The sequence below is a fragment of the Camelina sativa genome, chromosome 1 (genome assembly GCF_030686135.1).
Source record: "Camelina sativa cultivar CO46 ecotype springtype chromosome 1, ASM3068613v1".
In the NCBI taxonomy this organism is placed as follows: Eukaryota; Viridiplantae; Streptophyta; class Magnoliopsida; order Brassicales; family Brassicaceae; genus Camelina; species Camelina sativa.
This window is the reverse complement of record NC_141880.1, coordinates 8,352,760-8,376,618: the sequence shown is the minus strand read 5'-3', so window position 1 is coordinate 8,376,618 and position 23,859 is coordinate 8,352,760. Positions and strand designations below refer to the sequence as shown.

At 33.3% G+C, this 23,859-nt stretch overlaps 3 protein-coding genes and 1 pseudogene across 5 annotated transcripts; 1 reads left to right on the top strand and 3 right to left on the bottom strand.

Moving 5' to 3' along the window:
- Window positions 1-1,544: 1,544 nt before the first annotated feature.
- LOC104784357 (putative cysteine protease RD21C) lies at window positions 1,545-3,731 on the bottom strand. The gene is made up of 5 exons (XM_010509399.3): window positions 3,060-3,731; window positions 2,729-2,967; window positions 2,510-2,650; window positions 1,982-2,416; window positions 1,545-1,885 (listed from the first exon to the last, which is right to left on the bottom strand). Exons 1-5 carry the CDS (start codon window positions 3,511-3,513, stop codon window positions 1,793-1,795), a joined length of 1,362 nt encoding a protein of 453 aa, XP_010507701.2. The 5' UTR covers window positions 3,514-3,731; the 3' UTR covers window positions 1,545-1,792.
- A 9,259-nt stretch (window positions 3,732-12,990) lies between these two features.
- On the top strand, window positions 12,991-14,993 carry LOC104784347 (U-box domain-containing protein 25 pseudogene; annotated as a pseudogene). The gene has a single exon (XR_015559759.1). The product of XR_015559759.1 is annotated as a U-box domain-containing protein 25 pseudogene (transcript).
- A 610-nt stretch (window positions 14,994-15,603) lies between these two features.
- On the bottom strand, window positions 15,604-18,850 carry LOC104784332 (uncharacterized). 2 transcript variants are annotated; one of them, XM_010509381.3, is made up of 6 exons: window positions 18,521-18,850; window positions 18,388-18,434; window positions 18,162-18,270; window positions 16,359-17,992; window positions 16,234-16,270; window positions 15,604-16,135 (listed from the first exon to the last, which is right to left on the bottom strand). In XM_010509381.3, the coding sequence occupies exons 3-6, from the start codon at window positions 18,246-18,248 to the stop codon at window positions 15,809-15,811; spliced, it is 2,085 nt and encodes a 694-aa protein (XP_010507683.2). In that variant the 5' UTR covers window positions 18,249-18,270; window positions 18,388-18,434; window positions 18,521-18,850; the 3' UTR covers window positions 15,604-15,808. The 2 variants fall into 2 exon arrangements, with proteins under 2 accessions (XP_010507683.2, XP_010507677.2); XM_010509375.2 differs by having other exon boundaries at window positions 18,388-18,645.
- Window positions 18,851-21,716: 2,866 nt separating this feature from the next.
- LOC104784321 (zinc finger CCCH domain-containing protein 39) lies at window positions 21,717-23,859 on the bottom strand. Its single transcript, XM_010509368.3, has 3 exons — window positions 23,583-23,859; window positions 22,395-23,324; window positions 21,717-22,217 (listed from the first exon to the last, which is right to left on the bottom strand). Exons 2-3 carry the CDS (start codon window positions 23,320-23,322, stop codon window positions 21,949-21,951), a joined length of 1,197 nt encoding a protein of 398 aa, XP_010507670.1. The 5' UTR covers window positions 23,323-23,324; window positions 23,583-23,859; the 3' UTR covers window positions 21,717-21,948.

Genomic DNA, 23,859 nt, shown 5'->3' with positions numbered 1-23,859 from the left:
CTACAATTAACAATCATAAACGTAAAATAATCAAAATTAGGTCTTTAAAAATAAATTTAAAAAATAATCTAAATCAGATATAAAAGAACTAATACAACCTCGATAGAGAACTAATTTGCCAGAAGTTAATAAATAATAACTTTAAAAAAAAAACTAAATGTAAAATTTATTAGAGAATTAAAGAAAGCTTACTATGATTTTCATGTAGGTTGTATACACCTTGACTACGCTCTACGACCAAGAGAGATATTTTAAGAGAGTAGGGAAGAATGAAAATTTGAATTTGATATATTGTTAGCTAGTATAAACTCATGGCTAAGGATGAAATTACTTGCTAGTACTAAAAGAAGTAGCTAGTATCCAAAGAATTTCTTATCTCCTATATAATACAAGATAAATCCGTAACTTTGCCATTTATTAATATTCTCCATCCAAATTTGGCATTTTCACTTTTTCCCGGCCTTGTCGCTTCTTCCTCATATCCTCCTTCGCTTTAAGCTTCCGAGTTTCAATCTTGCAAACCCTCTCATAGAGCTTCTTGCTCATGTCGGTGTTGCGTTTGATGTGTGTGGCGTATTTCTTTACGTCGACAATGCCAAGCTCCTTCCTACTCGCCTCCAATGCTTCTTCTGCAGCTTGGATATCGATGGCTTTTTGTTCTCGCCGTTATAGTAGGGACCACAATATCACCCCTAATGATTTAATTCAACTTTTCCATTGACCATGGAGGACTATTAAAAAATATTTACACCACAATATCGCCCCTAATGATTGATATTGATATTTAAAATAAAATAAAATAAAAATGGTCCTTTTTGACATAACTTATGTTATTCTTTTTAGATTTGGTATTCCCTATTTATTGACTAATAATAAAAGACATGTTTAATGAACTTTTTTTTTGTTTATACATGTCAAAATTTAATTGAGAAAACACGTATAATATAATTAGCGTACAATGAAAAACATATTAGTTTGTTAATTTTCCTTTTTGATTTAGGAAATTTTTTTTAGATATAAACATGTAAATTTTATGTAGATTTACTGCTATTATCTTAATTAGCTGTAAAATAATAATTTTTGACATATGTCAACATCTCATCAGTATACTTAACACGTGTCATGATCTTGTTAATGTCTAACTTTGAAAACCCAACTTTATATAATAAGATTACATGTATGTATGTCTGTAATATACATAAAACCATACCTTAAATCATACATTATAATCTTGAGATGACTTTTTTTTTTTGTATTTTGAGTAAAAATTTGACACTTGAGCCAAAATTGCAGCAATGATGACCGTTGACTTTCAAAACAGCTGAAGTTTCATACTGCTTTGAATTATATCATATGTGTATGATTCTAGAATTTTTAATTAAATTAATGTGAAAGAGAGTGATTCAATTATTGGAAGGTTAAAAGAGAACAACTTGATTAAACCCAACTATTTGTCTAGCTTAACACGCTATGTTTAGAAATTAGAAGGCTAAAATCTAACGTACAAGAAAAAAGATGTGAATGATGATGATGGTACTCTGTTGTTCCAGCTTCAATTTGGTCAAATTTTATTATTCAACGAAGATGACAAATTGACAATGCTATATTGCTATGAGAGCAAATATCATATTACTTCTTAAAGATTTACAGCAAGTAAAATCAATTCCAAGATAACACATTAAAATTAACGAGAGTAGTCAAACTATGATCCAAACTTAATTGGAAGTGGCTTAAAGACAGAAGACTGAATCTTGATAACGTGGGATGAAAAGCAACTATGTTCTTTCCTTCCTTAAGCGCTGCTTACAAGCACGTTTGTAGACTTCGTGGCCCCAATCGCTGGTCCTCGTGTCAAGGCTTTTATGCTTAACGGACTGTTTCCCTTCTGTCCACACCAAATTTTGTAGACGAATCAGTTTAAACTTTACAGGAAACAAAACAAAAACTGTATTTAAGCCATAGGAAAGAACAAGAAACTAACCATTCTACAAGTACCGGCCTTCAAATCGCAGACAGGGTATGACTGTGGGCAGCAGCTAGAACCGTCGTCACAGCAAGTGGCTGACTCGAGTGAACAACATCCCCAGCTATAGCATTTACCTTCGTACTCATAAAGACAACAACAAGTGGACTTAGGTGGACAAGTGTAAGACTTGTCACAAACAACTGGTGAAGGTAGGGGTGGCCTTGGTGGGTTTGAACCCGATGATTTTGTAGGGTAAGAAGCCATCATCGCCACACCGCATTTCCCTGATGACTCATTGATGTTACGTTCTAGCTTAACATATCCGCTTTCTCCCCAGTTTGATCCCCATGAGTTGCGAATAATCCAGTAGTCTTTACCACCTTCTGATCCGTATCCCACTGCTACCACACCATGGTCTAATGATGTTCCACATGTTCCTGTAAACACACCCTGACAAAAACAATAACAAACGAAATCATTTTTAAGAATAAGACACCAAATCTTGGATGAAGCGACACCAAGGTAAGGTCCATTGAAAATTACAGATTTGTAAAGCTGGAAAGCTCTGCCACCGGCTTCAATAGCGACACTAATAGGTTGGTTAGCAAGAGCCTTCTTCAAAGACTTCTCATCGTTTCGTGGAACATCCTCATAACCATCAATCGTAACAACACGAGTGTTCTTCTGCAAATAAATAAAACAACAACACAACACATAAGTATACAACATTGTAAACTACAAAAACATTATCGTTACTCGTACCTTATCGGAATTGCACATGTTAACATCAGTTGCAGTATAAGGATAGTCTTCCCCTGTATCAATCCCACCGTTTTTAATAATGAACTGGAAAGCATAGTCCATAAGACCTCCAGCACAACCACCATTGTAACTCGTGTCACAATCAACTAGTTCTTGCTCCGACAAAGATATCAACTCCCCTGTCTTAATCTGGTTTAGCCCTTCAACCGCTCCAATCGCCGAAAACGCCCAACAACTTCCTGTAACGTTCAACCACACTAATCAGCTCAAACACGAAACACAAAACGCCAAAAAAAAGTAGCGATTAAAACGCAAACGCAATAAGACGTACCACAGTTTCCTTGATCTTTGACTGGATTCACAGCACCTTTAGCTCTCCAATCGATTTCATCAGGCAAACTATCACCAGCCTTATACAAATACCTCTCTCCCTTCACCGGAACCCTAGTTCTCTCCATCTTCCTCCTCAAGTAAACCGCACGAAACTCGTCGTTAGTCAAATCAGCGAACCGGTTCAACCCTACTTCGAAAGTCCGATCCGGTACCGAATTGTGCTCTTCCACGAACTTCAAGTTGTCTTTGAAGATCTCGAACCGTCTCTCTTTCTCTCCAAGACCGTTGTAGTTCTTTCGATTCTCAACTAGCCACCGCTCGTACATCTGCCGCGCCTCCGCCTCGCTCCGTGTCGTCTCCGTCGCTGTGACGCCGGAGAGAGACAAGGAGATCAGTAACACAGAGAAGACTGTGAGAGCTAGGGTTATGAATCTGATTGAAGTAGTAGTCATATTTGTTTGTTTTGTGTTTTTGTGTTTCGATTTTGAGATGTGTTTTGCAACTGTAGCGTTGAAGTATTTATAGAGTTTGAGACTTTTGTCGCCGAGAGTAGAGATTGGGATAGATTGTGTACTTCGTATTGGCTCCGACGTGTCATCTTATTTATATTTATTCTGATACAAAAATTAATTTAATGTCACACCACATGGACATAGATGTTTCCATTCGTAAAATACTAATATTGTATACTAGTGATTATCATTTATTGTTTACAACTTTTTGTTATATAATTTAACCTAATAATTTAGCGAAATAATTAATAAAATATTGATAGACTTCATTTTGATAATTTCATTTGATTGTCTTTGATTATCTAGATATGTTTTTAATATTTAATAGGATGGATATAATAAGATTTGTGGAAATTGATTTCTTCTAAGTACAAGCATCAGCATGTATCTTAGTTTGGGAAACCTAATGCTAACCTTTAACAGAGTAGTTTCTTGACGACACTAACCTTTCCCGGAAGGTACTAGGAACCCATATGTTACACGCACTTTGGCCAAACTATAAAATAACACACTTCTGTATACATATTACTAAAGTTCAATATCATAATATTTTTTTTTTTTTTGTCGTCGTCATACATGGTATTATTATTATATGTTACACTAACCGACGAAATAGTCCATTTACATTTTTTTATTTTTTTATTGTTTGTTGCTTGCATCTTAAAAACTCTTATATAATTTCGATTTTTTTTTTAAAAAAAAAACGAGGACGATTTTTAAAAAAAAATAATAACGAGGAACTCTTCGTCCTAAGACTTTAGTTTCTATTAGACTCTTACATTGGCTCTCATTAGTATCACTAATTAAGGTCGTTTGCAAACAACCATCCCTATGATCACTAATCAACATATCATTTTGAGATAGTGGTTAGACATCTTGGTTGGAGATTTTGGTTGAAAAAATTGGTTAAATCTTACTTTTTAGTTAGTGTTCAAAAAAGCGTTCTAGGCGTCCGCCTCCGCCCCGTTTAGGCGCTAAGCGCTATGCACCACCTAAACAACCGCTTTGACCGCCTAAAATTGTAGTATCATCATTTTAGTGTATTTTTAAAATTTTAATTGTACAAATTTAAAGTTTATAAGCTTTATTTCTATAAACATAATTATAGATGTTTAATATATTATTTAAAATGAATTGAAATAATATTTTTATCTATTGTTTTGTTTTTGATTTAATATTTTTATTATTCTTATATATATTTTGTATAATTATGTATATAATATCATATATATATTAGTTTATAGTGTAAACGCCTAAACCGCCTAAAACCGTCTAGATTCCGATTAGGCGTTCTAGGCGCTAGGCGTTGGATCACCGCCTAGTGAACGCCTAGCGCTTTCTTGAACATTGCTTTTAGTGGTTGCAAACACCAACTTAAGTCACTCGATGAAACCAATGTTTGGTGGGGTTTAAAATTTACAAAGCTTTTATTTTGGTATTTTTTTTTTTTTTTTGACGTTGGATTCTTTTTATCTGACAAAATAAAAAAAATAGTAAATATAATCTGATTTTACTCATACTTTTCAGGAATTTTTTTAAGCTTTTTATTTAATAGAAAAACATTATTGAAAAGAAACATCAACAAAAAATTTCTCTATTTATCTTATATATGTGTGCTTCTTACAAATTGCTGATATATTATGGGCTGATCGGAGATAAATATGTAAATTTCAACGCTAATGATAAAAGTAGTTTTTTTCTATTATAAAAATTCTCATTTAACTATATTAATATTTCTTATTATGAATTAGATAATGATTTTAATTTTTTAATAGTTTTTAGAATTTGTAGTATAAATTACATTTTTTCTAATTTATTACAATTTTTTAAATAATTTATGAATTTTAATATTATAATCTATTATCATAATGACAAAACTAATTATTTAGCATTTTAACATTTTTTTTAACTATGTTTATATTTCATATTATGAATTAAATAACAATTTTTTATTCTAATTTTTTATTTTCTAACTAAACTAATGATTATAATTTATATTATTCAACCGCTATAATGTTAACAATCAAACTAAATACTCAACTTTTCTCTTTAACTGCACCATCTTTTCTCTCTGCTATCTTTAACCTTTGTTTTGAACCGTTTTCTCTACAACCGCTCATAATTTTCTAACCGCCTTGTTTAAACGTAGTTACGAATCAGAGCCGATCATCATATGTCTTTGTATGTAATCGTCGTTTCTGAAGACATCATCATATGTCTTTGTTTAACCAAATATCATACATTATCTACAAACTTTAATAGCTACTAGTATTTAAGAGGCGACGTAGTGGAAATTGAGATGATTTTATTGGGGTTAGCATTCTTCATTTTATATCTCACCGGCCACGAGCTTTTAGTGTCTCTGACTATGCTTTAATAATACAGTATTTAAGTTAAGTATATACTGTATTTTGTGTTGGCTTTATGAGGTAACTAAATAGAAGTTTCGACTTTTAAATATCTTTAAAGTTTTAACTGAATAGTCTGAATTATGTATTTTTTTTTTTTTTTGCAGCTACTATATGTATGCTACGATATTCGATTGAAGCTTGAATCGTTCATTCATATTAAAATCAAAGCCCTTTTGAAATATGGTTGGGTATTTGATGTTCTAAATCAATGAATGCAGCATCCGTTAGCACACTCTTTTTTTTTTTTTTTTTTTTTTATTTTGGTTTAACCACACAGATCCACACTATATATGATTAAATAAAATATGGCAAGAGTCTAAAAAACAAATTGATTATATGTCTTTCTTTATTAATTATTTTTAAGATTGGGATAAGGTCAGTTCATCTCAATTTTCTAAACATAATAGTTGCTTAATAATTCGGGGTAAATTATAGAACCACATAGTCTTTACAAAATCCGGGAAGTCAAGAAGAATTAAACTCATTGGCTTTGGTTATGTTATTGTTTATGTTTTCTCTAAGTATAATTATTATGATGTCATTTGCGTCTCCAAGAGAATGTAATCAGTCTAATAAATGTTGAACAGTTCTTTTGTGATGGTGTACAAGCATGGAAGAGAAAAGGATAGTTAGATAAGATCATCCGTAGGCAAACGTCATCAGACAAAAATGGCCGGACAACGTGAAACAAAGTTATTATAACTAGCATACCGAATTTAATTGTTTTCTAAAAAATTAAGGTAACAACAACTCGTCTTCATCTAATGGTCAGACGAAGACGAAGAAAAGGATAATCATTGAATACGAAGTAATGTTAGTTACAAACTAATTTTGATTTATTTATCGTTTTTATTTTTTAAAGAATAGAAAATTGTATTCATCAAAAGGAAAAGAAAAAAAATATCTAAAATATCCTTGTTTCGAAGTTTATAGGGAAAACGGCTTAATAGTAAGACAGAACAATAAGAGCTTTATCATCTCGTACAGTTACTTGGTTTTGTTGAATTTAGGTTGTTTAGCGAATATACGCGGTTACGGACAATGCAATGCGGTCATGCGGTCGATGCTCTTGGCTGTCTTTGGAATTATTGATCACTATCTAAACCCAAAATAGAAAGCCTTATGGTTTACAAGGCATTCAAAACATTGACTTTTCTATTTTTGTTCGTAATGTCTTTTTTTTCTCTAATCTCATCGCTAACTAAGCCATGCCAGAGAGACCGTGAGACTCCAAACTTCTTATATTTATCTTATTCCATGAGCCCAATTGCAAAATATATACTTCTGATCCAGTCACGATACCGTTAATTACAATTTGGCCACCACTTCTATTAGTCTATATATTGGGCCAGTACTTCTTTCTGTACTTCTTTTGATTCTAACTAAGTTCTAACTATCGCCAACATGATAATCGCATAGATACTAGGGGTCCATTGCTTTGCTTCTTTCTTTTTTCCCACTTCTATTAGTCAAGAAACAAAGCAAAAAAAATTTTTTTGCTTTGTTTCTTTGGTTTAATATTAACATGTTAAATTCTAATATTTAATTTTCGAAACAGAACATTCTAGTGTTTCACAACAACAACAAAATACATTTTAACAAACAAAAAAAACAAACAATCAAGTGTTTTTTATCAAACTATGGCGTTTATATAAATCATTTTTATATAATGTTTCATTTTAAAAACATTAAATGATAGTATGTTACTAAACATGTAAATTGCCTACTTAGCTTCATCTAATAGAAACGGATTACGTATTTACGTTTCAAGCAAAATAAGACCGTAAGCAGGTGTAAATCAAATCAAAATACATTTTTCCGATGGAAAATAGAAATGGGGTCTAAATCTTTGTACGCAACATTAATGCGAATTTGCTATATGTTTAATATCAAAGTCACAAGTTAGCAATAGTACGTAATAAACTAGTACTAATCTCAATAATTTACTTTTGTCCAAAACATAAAGGTACGTTCGCCATGGACGTCCACGGCATTATATATCTAATTAAGTTAAATCGGCGGTGTTCTAAAATTCTTAATGACATAATTAATTATGATTTAAATCACATGTAACCGAGTTTATTGGAAAAATTAGATTAACCATTGTTTCCGTGATGCTCTACTTATTAAATCTAATCACTATGATAAGATAATGTATAACGTTCATGCATGCATCGTCTTGTTTCTTTGTATCTAAAAATATAGAGAGAGAATAAAGAATAAAAGTACAAACGAAGCAAATGAACTCCATTGGATAAAAAGGCTAACACATCGAAACAAAAATAACATAAAAAAGCATCTGAACTTATCCCCGAGAGTGGCAGTAATTGTTAGGAATTTGGGAATCAAATCCATTTTAAAAGGAAAAGAAAAAAATTGGTGTAATGGTTTCGAATATTGTTTTTATTTGTTTACATGTATTGTTGTTTTCGGAATATTTATGTTATTGGAGCATAAAATATAAAAAGAATACATATTAACAGAGAGAATGAGCTGGGAAGCACGTGTGGGAAAAGAGAGAAGCACGTGCAACAACGACAGTGCAGGGTTGACTGGAGACAGTAGCGTCGTGAAGAGGCGCCCACTGTTTCATTCACGCCCGCGTGTAACTCACTTCCTCTCAAACTCGTTTTTTACAACGTCGTTTGGATTTCTCTACTATGGAAACTACTCGTTCCTATTGTCAATTCTGATTGGTTAGCATGTAAAACGTTAAATCTCTCGTTGTCTTTATCCAGAGAAATATACTTAAAAAATGTATTAAAATTCTTGTGGTTCCACTCATTTCTTCACTATGAGAGGATAAAGGATACGTATCGAGCAAATGAACAAATTCTCCATGACTTACCTACTTGGAATATAGGATGTAATTATAATCAAGCATTACCTAATTGATTCTCATAACACTACAGCTACGTCATACGTGTGTGGTATGTATTTTATATTATGTTTTTGTGAGAACTTACTACTAAACATATGTACCAAAGGGCTAGAAGACAATATCATAATATCAATTGTACAATAATGTAGAAGTGGAAAAATCACGATTCGCAATGAGTTATCAAAATATATCATATATAAGGGATAGTGAATCGAAGCACTATTCTTAACTCGATGAAAATATAATAAGTTTGTTTTTAGAAATCAAATTGGTCGTACCAAAAAAATAAAATCCATTCGGATCGGATCGGATTAGCCTTCAAAATAAAGAAAAATTAAACAAAAGAAGAAAACAAAAACGAGGTAGGAGAGGACGAAGCTGGACCAGCTTCGAAACACTCCTGTCTTCTTTCTTTGACCTTTGACTCGCTCCATTACAACATGCATGAGACCACCATGCCAATTATCTTTATCAAATTTATTCATACATCGTGTCTGGACGAACTTAGGGACTAATAATGTCACAAATTTTGCCATCAAATTATATAAAAACACGTATCACTATGGTGTGCACTCAAATCAGTTAGCCAACATGAGAACTGCAAATATATTTTACGTGAAATGAAAGCTTCTATTTTAGGTTTGATATTATTTACGTGTGACAAATTGAGTGGTAGATAAATATTATTTTGATCCGCTATATATAAATAAAATAGAATTTGTTTTGTTTGGCTGATGAATATATTTTTTTCCAGTAAGGAACATATATATTGATATTGATCAAGCCATAGAGATCTTAATCACTTTTTTTTTTTTTTTTTTTTTTTGCTAACAATCGTTGTAACTTGTATTATACAACGACAATATTTGAAATCTGAACTATGGTTTCAAAAGATACATTTAACAATTCCAGCATTGGTAAATGCAACGTACCAAATTTTTGATACTTCAAAACAATTATATATATAGTTGTTGTTTTCCTTTGTGGTGAGAGATGCTTTTGTTTTCACTGGGAGAGGATTAGACAAATGCATTGGACAAAAAAACAGACACAGAAACAAAAATGCACATTAAAAAGCTTCTTAATTAGTTGTTGTTCCGATGAGGACAATGCAAAGACAGGCAGATTCTGCCCTTTTGATGTCTGCAATTTTTTTTTTTTTTAAAGGGTAAATTAAAAGTAGACAAAGGATCGGAAATATTAAGGTCCAAGTCCACCTCCCGGATTTATTTTGATTTCGATGTATTTGTCGTGGAATAATTGTCTTCGTACGATAATTTCCCTTTGGATAACAACATAACCCTCAATTGACAACAACAAAAGAAAAAAAAAAAGAGTGGACATCAAATGCATATAGATTATAGTAAAGTTATTAGATTTTACCCGTGGTACACCACGATCTATTATTTTGTTGATATGATATTGTAATAGTTTTGTGATACTGTAATAGTTTTGTGGTGTTTGTAGTCGATGGTGACTTGCATCTATATATATATATATTGTTAACGGTTGTAGATAGGTTTTGTATAAACTCTTGATTCGCAAGTTGAGAATATACATTTTATGATTTGGTTAGTTATGATTTAGAAATGAATGATATGACATATTCTTATTTTGATTCTCAATTGATATTATTGGATTAATAGTGTACAAGCTAATAAGAACTTAGCAAAAATGTAATCGTTTATTAAATGCAAATTAGATATTTCCTAAGATGTGTTCATCTTGAATTAGTTGCTATATTTTAGAGATGTGATTACAGAATTTGTGTTATCAATTTTTTTTGTCAAACTTAGCCCAAAAAATTCGGCATGTAAATTAGATTTTTCCTAATATACAATGGACATTAATTGACATTAATTGGATGTAAATAAGTACGCTATGGATTAAAAACCAGCCCAAAATATTCGGTAATCTTAAGGAGGATCCGGATAATTGAATCGCTTATAATTTTAGTTAAAAATCTGACCCGAAGTTGGCAAAAAGCCAAAAAGTGATGGTATCCTATTGTACTTTAAAAATGTATTTCGAGCTCTATATGTGAATATACTTGTTTGGTTATAAATATCCTAAGAAAAATTTTAAAATATATACCGTTTATAAAAATTCAAATCACATCATATGCTAAAAAAAATCTAAAATTTTATTAACTTTATGTATTAAATAATAATTAAAATAATTAAATATAAGATTAAATAAAAATGCAAGGAGAATTATATTTTAGTCTAATATATTGATTTAAATTAGGTAGATAGTTTTTAGGAAATTAATATTATCAAATAAAAAAATGATTGTGTTTGGTTGTAAGAATTGTAAATAATTTATTTGATATTTGTTTGGATACAAAAATAAGAGATGATGACACAAAAATATAATTCAAAAATATTAAGATAAATTAAAATCAACTAAAACTCAAATTATCATATTTGAAGAGTTCACATTATGGGACTTATATCTATCTTATCAAGTTATTTACGACTTATGAGTATATTGAACAACGTGAAAAATACGCTGTAAACCCCGTTTTCATTATTATATTTAATTATTTATCAATATACTAGTTGACAAAAAAGAAAATTATCGTCTAATATTAAATTTGCAGTAACCAATAAACTCTCTATGTATACAATTTGTTAAAAATATTAAAACCAAAACCAAAGTATATTGATAAAGACTTCACCTTGTGTAAGCTATGTTGTGGTGAAGCTGCGATATATTATTTTATAAAATGTGATTATATTAGCTAGTTTCATTTTTTTTAACCGATAGCAGTAATATTTTTTCCACGGCACTTATGTCAAAAGTCTAGGAAAAAGTTATCGTTGAAGTTTCGATCCTACTTAAAGCCAACACATCAACTTATCTTAAATTTCACTACTTTGAATGTTTTGTGTTTCTTAAACGAAATAATAATTGAGTGAAGTCTAAATTTTCAAGCGCCATATCAAAATCGATCTATGGTTTCGACTTTCGAGTCTTGACTACTAAAATATATATAGTCCTTGACTAACTGCTCAAATGCTTAGAAGAAATGAGCTAAAAAGATAATGACTACTAGTAACTAGTATTTGACTCATATGAAATGGAGACTATATCGACCAGCTAATCGATGACAACTTTTGTCCCCTAGTTTTGTAGAATTATGTGTAATTATGGCCTTGAAGTTGTAAAAACGAAGATAAAAATCCCTTCTCTTTCAAGATTTTTTTATCCCTACCAATTATTCTTAAAACATTTGATTAAAACAAAATTATAATTGTGATTGCAAATATTTTCTATTTAATTGTGTAAAATTTTATATCATAAAAGAAATAATATGGAGGAAAAGAAAAAACTCTCAAAGAATCCTAGCTTAAGTAAAAGAAAAAACAAGCAAGTGTAAGATTAAAGCGATAGGCATTGAAAGATGCGTGCAAAAAGAAGTGGTATTCATAGCATACGTGAAATAAAACGAGTCAAAGTTTTTGCCGTAAAAGAAAAAACAGTCAAGAGCTTAAAGATTTGGTTGTATTATTACGGGTGATTTATATTTATCACGGCCTTTGATGTTAACACAAGTAAGTGGAACTTGTCTTTGTGTGTGTAGGTCCAACTTCGCTCCTAGTCTTTCGCAATTCACTGGTTTTAAGTTTGACCAAAATTCTCTATTATTTATAGCAAACAAAATCTACATCACACAATAAATCTAGATCCTGTTTTCTTGATATATAGACATAACAATGGCTTTTGGTGGTTGTGGGTAGTGATTAAAAAGCGATCTTAACTTGAAGCTTGCGGTTGAAAAAAGTTTTGAACGTCATGATTCTTCATAATTGTTGATTTGTAGATAGATCGAATTCTGATTCGTTCGTTATCCTTATAATTTATGTGGAAATTAATTAGAAAACAAATATCTACGTTCTAACTATATTTTCATTGATACATAATGCATCGTCACGCAGTGAACTTTACTTTGTTTCAAAATGTTTATATATGTAAAGGCTAAACAGGGGTATGATGTTGTTGTTTCTTATAAACATTTTCAAATTTAGACGCATTTGATTTGAACAGTCTAACAAACTTTCAACTTTTTCTAGTAATTACGTATGAAATGAAAAAAATGAATAAATTTAAACGTAATAATAGAACACAAATATAATCTCGTAAGATATATTATCATAACGAGATATATAGTATAACTGTAAATCATTCATATAAATCTTAAGCTTCACTTCAAAGATGCGACTTTTTTTTTTGTTTCTTCCCCTAAAAATTATATCTACGTAGATGGCATCTAATGATGTTAACTTTTCTAATTAAAAAATTAACATGAAGAATTCTAACATAATTATATTTAAATTAAAAATCCAGCAGGTAAACAGAGTTATAAATGGCACACGTGTGGGTCTCATACATTACCCCCAGATAAGGAGGTCTCGTCTTCGTTCGTTTCCTTATTTCATACTCTCTCAAACCCAATCTGTTCTTCTTCTTCTACCTCAACACAAGACTTTGTAAGTACTTCTCTCTCAAGTTCTGTTTCTGAATCTTCTAAAATGCCTAGGAATCTAGAACCGTTGGATCTTGGTATCCAAATACCATACCATTTCAGATGTCCAATCTCACTCGAACTCATGCAAGACCCCGTCACCGTCTGCACAGGCCAAACCTACGACCGAGCCAGCATCGAGTCATGGGTCTCTATCGGTAACAACACAACATGTCCAGTCACACGAGCTCCTCTCTCTGACTTCACTCTCATCCCTAACCACACTCTCCGTCGTCTCATCCAAGAATGGTGCGTCGCTAACCGCTCAAACGGCGTCGAACGTATCCCTACTCCTAAACAACCAGCTGATCCTACCTCTGTCCGTGCTCTCCTAAGCCAAGCCTCCGCTACGTCTGGAACTCACGTCTCTGTTCGCTCACGCGCCGCCGCTCTCCGCCGTTTACGTGGATTCGCACGCGATTCTGATAAAAACCGCGTTTTGATCGCAGCTCATAACGCTACAGCGGTTTTGGTTATAATCTTGTTCTCCGAAACGACGTCGTCGGAGCTGGTCTCTGAGTCGTTAGCTCTTCTTGTTATGTTACCGATCACGGAACCGAACCAGTTAGTCTCGATATCTTCGGATCCGGGTCGGGTCGAGTTTTTGACCCGGTTATTGTTCGACTCCTCGATCGAAACGCGCGTTAACGCCGCGGCGTTGATCGAGATCGTGTCGACGGGAACCAAATCGGAGGATCCGAAAGGAACGTTTTCGAATTACGAGTCTGTCTTCGAAGGAGTACTCAATCTCCTCAGGAACCCGATCTCGTCGCGGCGAGCTCTCAAGATCGGGATCAAAGCTCTGTTCTCCCTCTGTTCGGCGAAACAAACTCGCCACCTAGCGATCAACGCCGGCGCGCCGGAGATTCTGATAGACAGACTCGCGGCGGATTTCGACAGGTGCGACACGGAGAGAGCCTTGGCGACGGTGGAGCTGCTCTGCCGAACGCCTGAAGGATGCGCGGCGTTCGGGGAGCACGCTCTGACGGTGCCTTTGCTTGTGAAAACGATACTGAGAGTGTCGGATCGGGCGACGGAGTACGCGGCGGGGGCGCTGTTAGCGATATGTACGGAGGAGGAGAGGTGGAGGGAGGAAGCGGCGGGGGCGGGGGTGGTGGTGCAGCTGTTGTTGATGGTGCAGAGTGAGTGTACGGAGAGAGCGAAGAAGAAAGCGCAGAAGTTGCTGAAGCTTCTGAGAGATTCATGGCCTGACTACAACAACCATAACAACAACTCCTTCGCTAACTCCGATGACTTTGCTTGCAGCCAAGTTGCCCCTTTTTGATTTTTTTCTTTTTTTGGTTAAATTGTTTCATAGTAATTAATTTTTTTTTTTTTTTTAATTAGTAGGAAAATGGTCATTTTTTTATGTGTTATTGATGGAAATATGTGAAGAAGAAAATATCAAATATACAGCTTTTTTATGACCATGAATTAGGTTTTTTTTTTTTTTGGTGTGTGTATATATTGGTTTTTTTTAATTTTATTTTTGGAGATGTAATGTAAGTATGTAACTAAGTATCTCTTATTATTTGATTGGCCTTTTGAGTTGGGAAAAGTTGTAAAAGAAGCCAATGGAAGATATGCTTAAAGTCATAAAGTCATCCTTTTGTTTTCCTTTTTTAGTCTAAAGGTCACTTTTTTTTTGCATATAACTGGAAATTTAATTAAAAATTTGACAATATTGGTATCGACCAATTGAGTGCTCATAAGTTTCTAATGAACGTCATTATGGTATTTTGTACTTTGTGTAGAGTTTTTTTGTTTTGTTAATTTGTCTTCTTTTTTATACTTTAGTGTTTTATTTTTATTATAGCATTTGTTAACATTTCGATAACTCTATTTCATGGACCCGAAAAAGGAACTTTAATGGTTGGAAATCATAGTCAAGCTCCAAAAGATTCAATGTAGTTTGGACAAAACATACGTTGCTTGAGAAAAATAAATAAACTGGGCCTAGACTTAGTTCCGTGGCTGTGTAATCTGCTACCTAATAAAGTACTTAGTGTTGTTGATTATTTGGATTCAGATATGATAGTAGTGTTTGTATGAGGTGTAGATCATTAGATGGTTAATAAGAACATAAAAGTAATCAAAGTTAAACTCTAATCTAATATATAGTATATATTTTTATTTTATTTTTTTTTCTTTTACATCCACAATTGTAATTAATTTGTTTTTAAAATGTTATATATCCTGACAAGAAGAAAAAGCAAATCTTGGTTTCTTGTTATAATTTAAGTTGGATATCAAAACTAAGTTTGGATTGAACACATTATGAAAAGAGTCTAAGCTCATCATACCTCAAGAGACACAAACATACCCACAAGCAGTTCACTTCACTATTCACAAATCACACTACACACACAAACAAAAAGCCCTTATTAGTAAACCCTTTTATTTTAGTTTCCTTCATCATATAGTCAAGGCAAGACATTTCTTGCTGCTCACTCTTTTCCTCCTGAACAACATCTTCTTCAAGAACCCTAATCCTTGCTTCTTTCTTGGAACCATATCCATCTTCTCGCCTTTCGCCTTCACTGGTTCGTACACGATCAAAGCATTGTAATGGTTACCACCACCATCATGATGAGCAACTCTGTTAGTAGTATCATCCTCTCCTTTGTAGGACGAGGAGTTTTCTGTGCTTGTTTCTGTTGTAGATAACGCTCTTAGTTGCTTCCGTAAATTGGTAATCGTTTCTTGACACTCTGATAACTTCACAGAAGCTCTATCCCATCCCTGCAAACAAACACTCCATCATCATCATCATCATCATCATCATCATCAAACACAATTTTTTTGTACTTTTAGTATGTGAGTGTTGATTCTCTACTCACATTTTTGTTTCTGTGCGTCGGTTTCTTTGTTTCAACACTGCAAAAACACAAATAAAAGTGTTGAATGTTCTGTATCAAAAGTAATAAATGTTTGATAATTTAGATGTGATTGTGGTTTTAGTTACCTTTGTAACTGAAGCTGAAGCTCGATGCAAGTCCCTTCGAGTTCTTCACAACAGCTCTTTCTGTAATCAAGTTCAACTTCAAGAGAAGACAACTTCTTCTGTGTCTCATTGAGCTTAGCGCTTGTTATGTTTATCTTTGTATCAAGATCATCTTTCATCGATTTCTCCGTTTCCAACTCTGCCTCTACCTTTTCTTTACTCTCTCTCAAAGATTTGATCTCTGCCTCTAAGTTTTTAATCTTCGCTTCTGATTCTTCAAGCTTACATCTTAGTTCATCACATTCAATCTTCTTCACCTCATCTGCTTTTGTCAGACTCAGATGTCTTTTGATCTCATCTTTAGTCATCGAACCCGATTCGCTACTAGATTTCCATGTGATGCAAAGAGGATCGTCTTCACCATTCTTTCTCACTGCATTATCATTTTCATCCATACATCCTAAAGCAATCTTGATGTCTTGTAAGAGTTCTTTAACACCGCGTTTCGATATCCTCTCTTGCTTCGTTATAGCGCTCAAAACAACTTGAATCCAATCAAAATATCCTTCCTTTTCATCACCAACTCTTGGCTTTTTCTCAGTACACACAATGGCTAACTTCTCCATCTCATTAAAATCATCCATCAGTAACATCATCTCCTTGGAACCAGAAGGGCTAATCACACTGTTTTCGCTTCTAATATCGAAACTTGAAGCATCTAACGGTTTCTGCCCGCGGCTAAGATCTTTGATCTCCATGTTTTTCTTCATAATTATGTCCATTAGATTCTTGTTCTCTGCTCTAACGTTCCCAATCTGCTCCATCAAAAGATCATACTTAAGCTTCCGGTTCTGAGCTTCATCTCTCATCATCAAATCGCTCTTATTCGCGCTTCTTCTTCTCATCTCCATCTTCTTTTCTTCACCTTCGTTCCTTATGGATATAGACCTCTCCGGAAACTTCTTTCGAAACTGAAGTCTTAACCTTTGGCACTCAGCTTCAAGCTCGACAATCTTGTTCACGTTCCTAAGTTGTTGTTTATGCGTTAGCTCCATAGACTTGCGAGTATGCTCTGTTTCCTCTGTTTTAGCCTCGAGATCCTTCTCAAGAACAGTATACTCATATCTCAAGAATGCGTTTTCTTTCTCCGTTGAATCTAATCTATTCATTAACGTTTCGAATTCTGATTCCACCTGAAATTTACGCTCTTGTAGGCTTACAGCAAGCTCTTCTTTCGCCACAAGAGACTTCTTAAGCTGAGAGTTCTCCGCAGCTAAAGTTTGAATCTTTGTCTTCATCTCAATTAGTTCATCAACGGCCGACTCTTCTTGTCTCTTTCTCATAGTATCGATTGACCTGAAAGTGCTGTTATCAAGTCTCTTTGACTCATGGTCTCTCCCAAGAAGCTCGATTCGCTGCAGAAGCTTATCCGATACACCACAGAAAGGAGATGACTCACCATCCCCAAAACCAGTCTCAAGACCCATCTCTTCATCTTCCAGGAAAATCTCATCTACCAAACCTTTTTCGCCATAAAGATTCACAGGAACATCTTTCTTAGGAGTGTTTAAGGCCACAGTGTCTAGCTTCTTGTTTAGACTTTTTCGAGCTCTCTCGGGTCTACTAACTCCATTTCCTGGAGGAACCATACGTGCCTAAAGACCAACAAAAAAAATAGACATTTACTAAGCCATAGAAGTTCACAAGCAAAATACACAGACAGAACAGAAGCTGATAACGATCACGTTTTGCTCAAGAAAACATATTACTAATATATAAAGCAAACTTTGACTATTTCTACAAGAAAAACAAAAAAGGGTTTACCTGTCCTCCGCTTTTTCTACACCTAGCTTGGAGTGTTTCTGCAGGAGATTCTATCTTTTTCTTCGATCGCCACTGGTTTGTTTCCATTGATTTTATAAGATATGTTCAGCTGCAACACATTGATATAAATGAATAATTGCAACAATCAAACACTTTTTTATTTGACTGAGGATAATCAAAGAACAAGACCCTGAGAATTAGAGAAGGGATGTAATAAGAATCTTACATAGTCTTATGTAGTTCCCAGCTTGAACAAGTTTCTGACCAAAACTCCTGCAACAAAATAAGTATTTAACGAAAACCTCAACAAAGAAACAAGAGGAGAAGAAGAAATAAAGAAGAGAGATGAATATTTTTACAAGTAAATAAGGTGGAGAGAGAGGCATCAAGTGACTATGTGACACTGACATTAATTGTTTACGTTTCAACTCATAAATAAAAGGAACATTAAAGTAGCTAGAGGTGGTAACAAAGTGTTCTGTATATTTCTAAAATTATAATACTCCACAAAGCTTTTATGATGAAACAAACAAACGGCTTAAATTATTTTTGTTTTACTTAGTTTTTTTTTTTACTAAAGAAGCGTACTATCATTCATCATGAAGATAATTTATCCCCATTAATAATTACAATTTTAAAAAATTTAACCATCAATTCGTTTTGCAGTAGACTAATAATAGGAGGAAAAACAACAATTGGAAAGAGTATTTGCAAATGAATTAAGGCGTTAAATGATGTTCACAAGACATTTTAGTGCTACCTAATGACAATGACATTTCACATTTACTTCTTTCTTTGTTAATTACTTTTGCCATCTCTTCTTTTCTTGGTTTTCTTTCATCTCCTTTTTGTTTTTCATAGTTTTCAAACAAGTGAATGATGACTTGACGAAAAATTCCACAAGTAGAAAATCTATTTTACCAATGTTTAGTTTATAATAGAAACCAGATATGGAAGAGTTGACCTAAAATATATGAAAAATATTAGGTCTAGAAAATTGTTTCTACCTACTTTCATTATTTATGAGAAAATAAAAGTATATGATTAATCATATAGTTAGATAATCAACAAAGTCACTAACAAGACAAGTATTATTACTATCTTTCACTTTTCTTAATTCTTATTTATTTATAAGGGGGAGGGCCATAGGATTCTTTAAGTGCTCTCCAGTCTCCAGTGTCCACCGACAGTTTTTAGTTTTTTACTACTACTACCTACAACAGCTCTTTAATTACCCATCATGTCGTGTTGAAAAAGAGTACAAAACAATAGGGAAAAAAAAGAAAGAAAAAGTTAATAAAAATTGGAGAAGTGGGGAATAGTAAAGGAGACGTTACGAAAAAAAATAATTTGAGGGCCCATATTATTTTGTGTGATTTCTATAAAAAGAATAGAATAAAGCTAGGATTACAAACTATATGGACGAAATTACCAAAGATATTATAAAACTAAAGTATACAGCCAATATGATTAAATCACTTTAATTAAGCCGTTAGTATGAAATGCTTATTATAGTATTGTTTTGTAGGGAAACAAACCAAAAAGATCGGTGGGCATTAAACAATGGGAATTTTACACCCACGCCAACTTTCTCTAAAAGTATTAATATTTACATCCACTTTCTACTATTTATATACTTTTCTCAAGTTTAATTACATATTACCCTTCACTTCTTATAACCCCTTCTATTTTTTCTCTCTTTTTCTATCCCTCTCTATCTCTCTCTCAATTATTCAACCAAACAATACATCTTCTTTTTCATTGTTTTACTTTTGCTCATCTATTGAAAGAGAAAAGCTTATTTATGTTTCTCTCTCACATTCTTTTTCTAAAGTTTTTAAAAATCATTCCAATAATGGTGGAAATCTAGAGAAGGTGAAATCTTTAGATCTTTTTCCTTATCACTTTAGATTATATGAAATTCGATCTGGGTTATCCATTTGGATAAGTTTGATAAATAATGTATCCACAAATATTGTATCCACAAATAGTTATCCATATGGACAAATATCGTATCTATTTGTCGTTGAACATTTGTTCAATGATAAGTGGATAGTCAATTGCAGTATTGTTAATAGATAGTTACTTGTTTTTCTTCATACAGAATAGAAGTAATACACATCAATTCAGGTGACTATGACAATATATCCATATCGAAACATATGGGGTTATAGTGCAATTTGTGGATACGATATTTGTCCACATGGATAACTATTTGTGGATATATTATTTGTCAAAAATATAGCAATATGTATCTTAACATGTAGAAAATATATAATCATAACATATTGTATATATAATTTGTTTTATGATAACCATTTAAAGTGTTAATAACAAAAAAAGAGAAAAATAGAGAAATTGAGGAGAGAAAGAAAAGAGGGACAAAATTGTCCAACTAACAATGACACCTAAACTAAAAAGTTAACAAAGTATACCAAATATGTAAAGTAGGTGTGGGTGCAACAAGTTGAACCCAAAGTGGGTGTGAGTGCAATTAACCCTTAAACAATCCGTGTATGTGGTCTCTTTGTTAAATGGATTGTTCTGCATTATTCGTAGTTTAGAATTAAATACTAAGAAAAAATGATGATATAATTCCATGATTTTGTTTGCATGCGAATACGATGAACCTTACCATAAGCTTTCGTATTTTCTTAACAACTATGTATATCCAGTAGAACCTCTATAAATTAAAAAAGTCGGGACCATAAAATTTTATTAATTTATAGAGATTTTAATTTATCGATAAATTAATAAAATATTAATTTATGAAGAGAATTTTTTATCAGAAATTCAGAGTTTAGAAGAAATTACTGATACTATTTTTCAAGGTGATGATGAAGTTGAAGAAGATATGACGGTACCTTTAGAACCAGTTACACGTAAAGAAACAATTATCGCGTCAAGAACTCTTTACAATTTTTGGATGCGATTTGAGAAGATAACACTAGAAGTTTTTGATGTAGTCAGAAAGATTAGAGATGTTCTCCAACAAGAATGCAAATTCAAGAACAAACAAAAAATAATAGATTCATATTTCACTAGATTTTCTTAGATATATATATATATATATACTAGTTTATTTGATTATTAATTTATGATATTGATGGGACTATATTTTTAGATGGGATTTTTAGAAAAATTATTAATTTATTATTTTATTGAATAGTGTCCAAAATTACATTAGTCCCAACTTGGGACCAGAGAAATTTATTAATTTATAGATGTTATTAATTTACCGAGTATTAATTTATAGAGGTTAATCTACTGTATTATGAAAGGATTATATAAGAGAGAATGTATAAATCATCAGCACCACTAAACCATTTAAATTAGAGTATCCAAACAACAAATGCCTACCGTCCGAGTCTGAGTCATTTCACAAATCGGTTTAAGTGGTTTAGTAAATCACTTTTTACATCTGTTTAACTAGCTTGACGCTCGTGAACTCACTCTATTAGTTAGGCATCCGATTTGTTAGAACATTAGAGGGCCACCGAAATACGAAAACTATCCATATATTAACCAAATTCGAAGCCAAAGGAAGGAAACAAATTAAGATGAATATGATGCTATTAGTGAACCAAGCCACTTTTTGTGTATGTAATAAAAAGATTGCAACAAAAGGGAAATTCTAAACTAATAGCGAATCAAAGAATTGCTAAAATGAAATCAAATAAAAGAGAGAGTGTTCTACTACTCTTCAAAATTTTAGACCAAAGGCTTATCACTTTTGATCATTCAAAAGACAAAGAAGGAAGACAAATGGAACCAGCCTTATAAAAACTCAGCTCTCTACTGGTTTCGTCGACTTTTGACCCACCGGTAGATCATCGATCCAGTCTCCATAGATTCGGTTAATTTTCTTGGAGTCGCTCCACTTGAGTAAACACTTCTTTCGCCGCCCTTCTTCGTTTAGACCAGAAGAATCTGCTATTACTTGTGCAGTTGGTTTCATTGCAAAAGATTCATTCGCAGGTACCACTGTTTGTTTACTCACGGATGCTACTGCGTTCACAGCTTCACCTTCTACCCTTCCAACAGAGTTATGCAACTCTGCAATTTCATAATCAATAGCCAAATTAGAAACAGTAGTTCACAGACAATCCACAAATAGTTTAGAAGATATACAATTCAGATATAGTAGTATCCAATACACAGGACTTGCAAAACTATACAAGGATACCATAACATAAGGTCATGTAAACAAAGATACATGTTCCGCTAACATACCTGCTTGTCCATGAGCAAAGTGACACTTATCGCCAAAAGGGCATTGACCTGTGATCTCAAACTTCATGCATAACCTCGTCTTCCAGTACACAGTCTTGACAACACCACCATTGCTCATAGGTGCAGGTACCGGGATGCTTCCTTGCCTATTTACTACTTCCATATGACTAAAAGCAGTACCATTATCAACAGATGGTTGATCAGCAGCAGTTGTACCAACACTTATAACCGAGGTCTCTCTCAATTTCCCTGAATCCTCACGAAACTTTGATAGTTCCTCATGAATGAAATTGCACCTGTCCCCATAAGGACACTCTTCCCCGAAACAAAACTTCCTGCAAAGCTTCATCCTCAAGATTATCTTTTGATCATCTTCCCGATTATTATTCCCAACAGGCGCCAAAACCGGTCTTTCCCTTTCCCTCTCCCTCTCCCTCTCTCTCTCCCTCTCCCTCTCTCTGTCCCTATCTTGAGCAGGAGGTCCAACAATCTCCTGCCAATTAGACGGAGGCTGCCTCAAATCCTCAATTCCATGAGCAAAATTGCAGAGTTCTCCATTCCTACAAGTCCCTGCCCTGAATTTTGCACACATTCTAGTCTTGTAGAATATATTAGCCGTCCCTTTGTTCACAGGAGGAGGAGGGTTCAACGATGGAACCATCCAAGGATTGCTACTCGTAGGAGTAGGAGGAGGAAAAGACGAAGTCGGAAGGTTAAAGACGTTATCATCAGCAAGTCTTGGCCTTTTCAATGAAGGCTGCTGTTGTAACTGCTGAGAAGATTGTGATTGTGATTCAGATAGAGAATGCAAGTCCCCTTGTTCATTGTTCATTGGATTAACCGTTGAATCCATCATCTGGTTTTGATTCCAACCACCATAAGGTGATTGCACAAACATGGGACGAGAATCAGAGTAACTCGAATCCATAACTGTCAAAACCAGAAAGATCGAATTTTGTGATTACAAACCTTATCTACATACCCTAACTAAACAAAATTCTTAGACTTTTTGGATTCAATCGCAAGAAAAGTGATTGATGAACCAAAAAAAACAAAACTTGGCTAGAGAGAATCAGAATGCTTGAAACTATGATGTACTAAAACACGATTTGAGTATAGAAATCGAATGGATCAGCGAAGAGGAGAGAGTAGAACGAATCACGTGAAGAGTCAGAGATAGAGCAATACCTGGATCAATGATGGCGGCGGCGGCAGATTTGAGAACGCGATTTAGGGTTTTTGAACATCGGTTATAAATATACCTTTTTATCTTCTTCTTTCTTTCTCTTTTGCGTTAAGAAACTGATTAGTGTGTGTGTGAATAATTGTAAGTTGTAACACAACACAATTCAATTCATTAATTAATTAATGGAGTATTATTACATAATCTCTATGGTTTTGATAATTTTGTAGAAATATTTCCTTCAAAAAAAAAAAAGAATATTACATATGTACATTGTACTGT

Excerpts from the sequence above, each read along its gene's own strand:
- LOC104784357 (XM_010509399.3), bottom strand. The coding sequence starts at position 3,513 with ATGACTACTACTTCAATCAGATTCATAACCCTAGCTCTCACAGTCTTC. Across the intron at positions 2,968-3,059 it reads CAAAGATCAAGGAAACTGTG|GAAGTTGTTGGGCGTTTTCG; the intron begins GTACGTCTTATT and ends TGAACGTTACAG. Across the intron at positions 1,886-1,981 it reads AGGCCGGTACTTGTAGAATG|AAGGGAAACAGTCCGTTAAG; the intron begins GTTAGTTTCTTG and ends TGGTGTGGACAG.
- LOC104784332 (XM_010509381.3), bottom strand. The coding sequence starts at position 18,248 with ATGGAAACAAACCAGTGGCGATCGAAGAAAAAGATAGAATCTCCTGCA. Across the intron at positions 17,993-18,161 it reads GTAGAAAAAGCGGAGGACAG|GCACGTATGGTTCCTCCAGG; the intron begins GTAAACCCTTTT and ends GTTGGTCTTTAG. Across the intron at positions 16,271-16,358 it reads CTTCAGCTTCAGTTACAAAG|TGTTGAAACAAAGAAACCGA; the intron begins GTAACTAAAACC and ends GTGTTTTTGCAG.
- LOC104784321 (XM_010509368.3), bottom strand. The coding sequence starts at position 23,322 with ATGGATTCGAGTTACTCTGATTCTCGTCCCATGTTTGTGCAATCACCT. Across the intron at positions 22,218-22,394 it reads CTTTGCTCATGGACAAGCAG|AGTTGCATAACTCTGTTGGA; the intron begins GTATGTTAGCGG and ends ATGAAATTGCAG.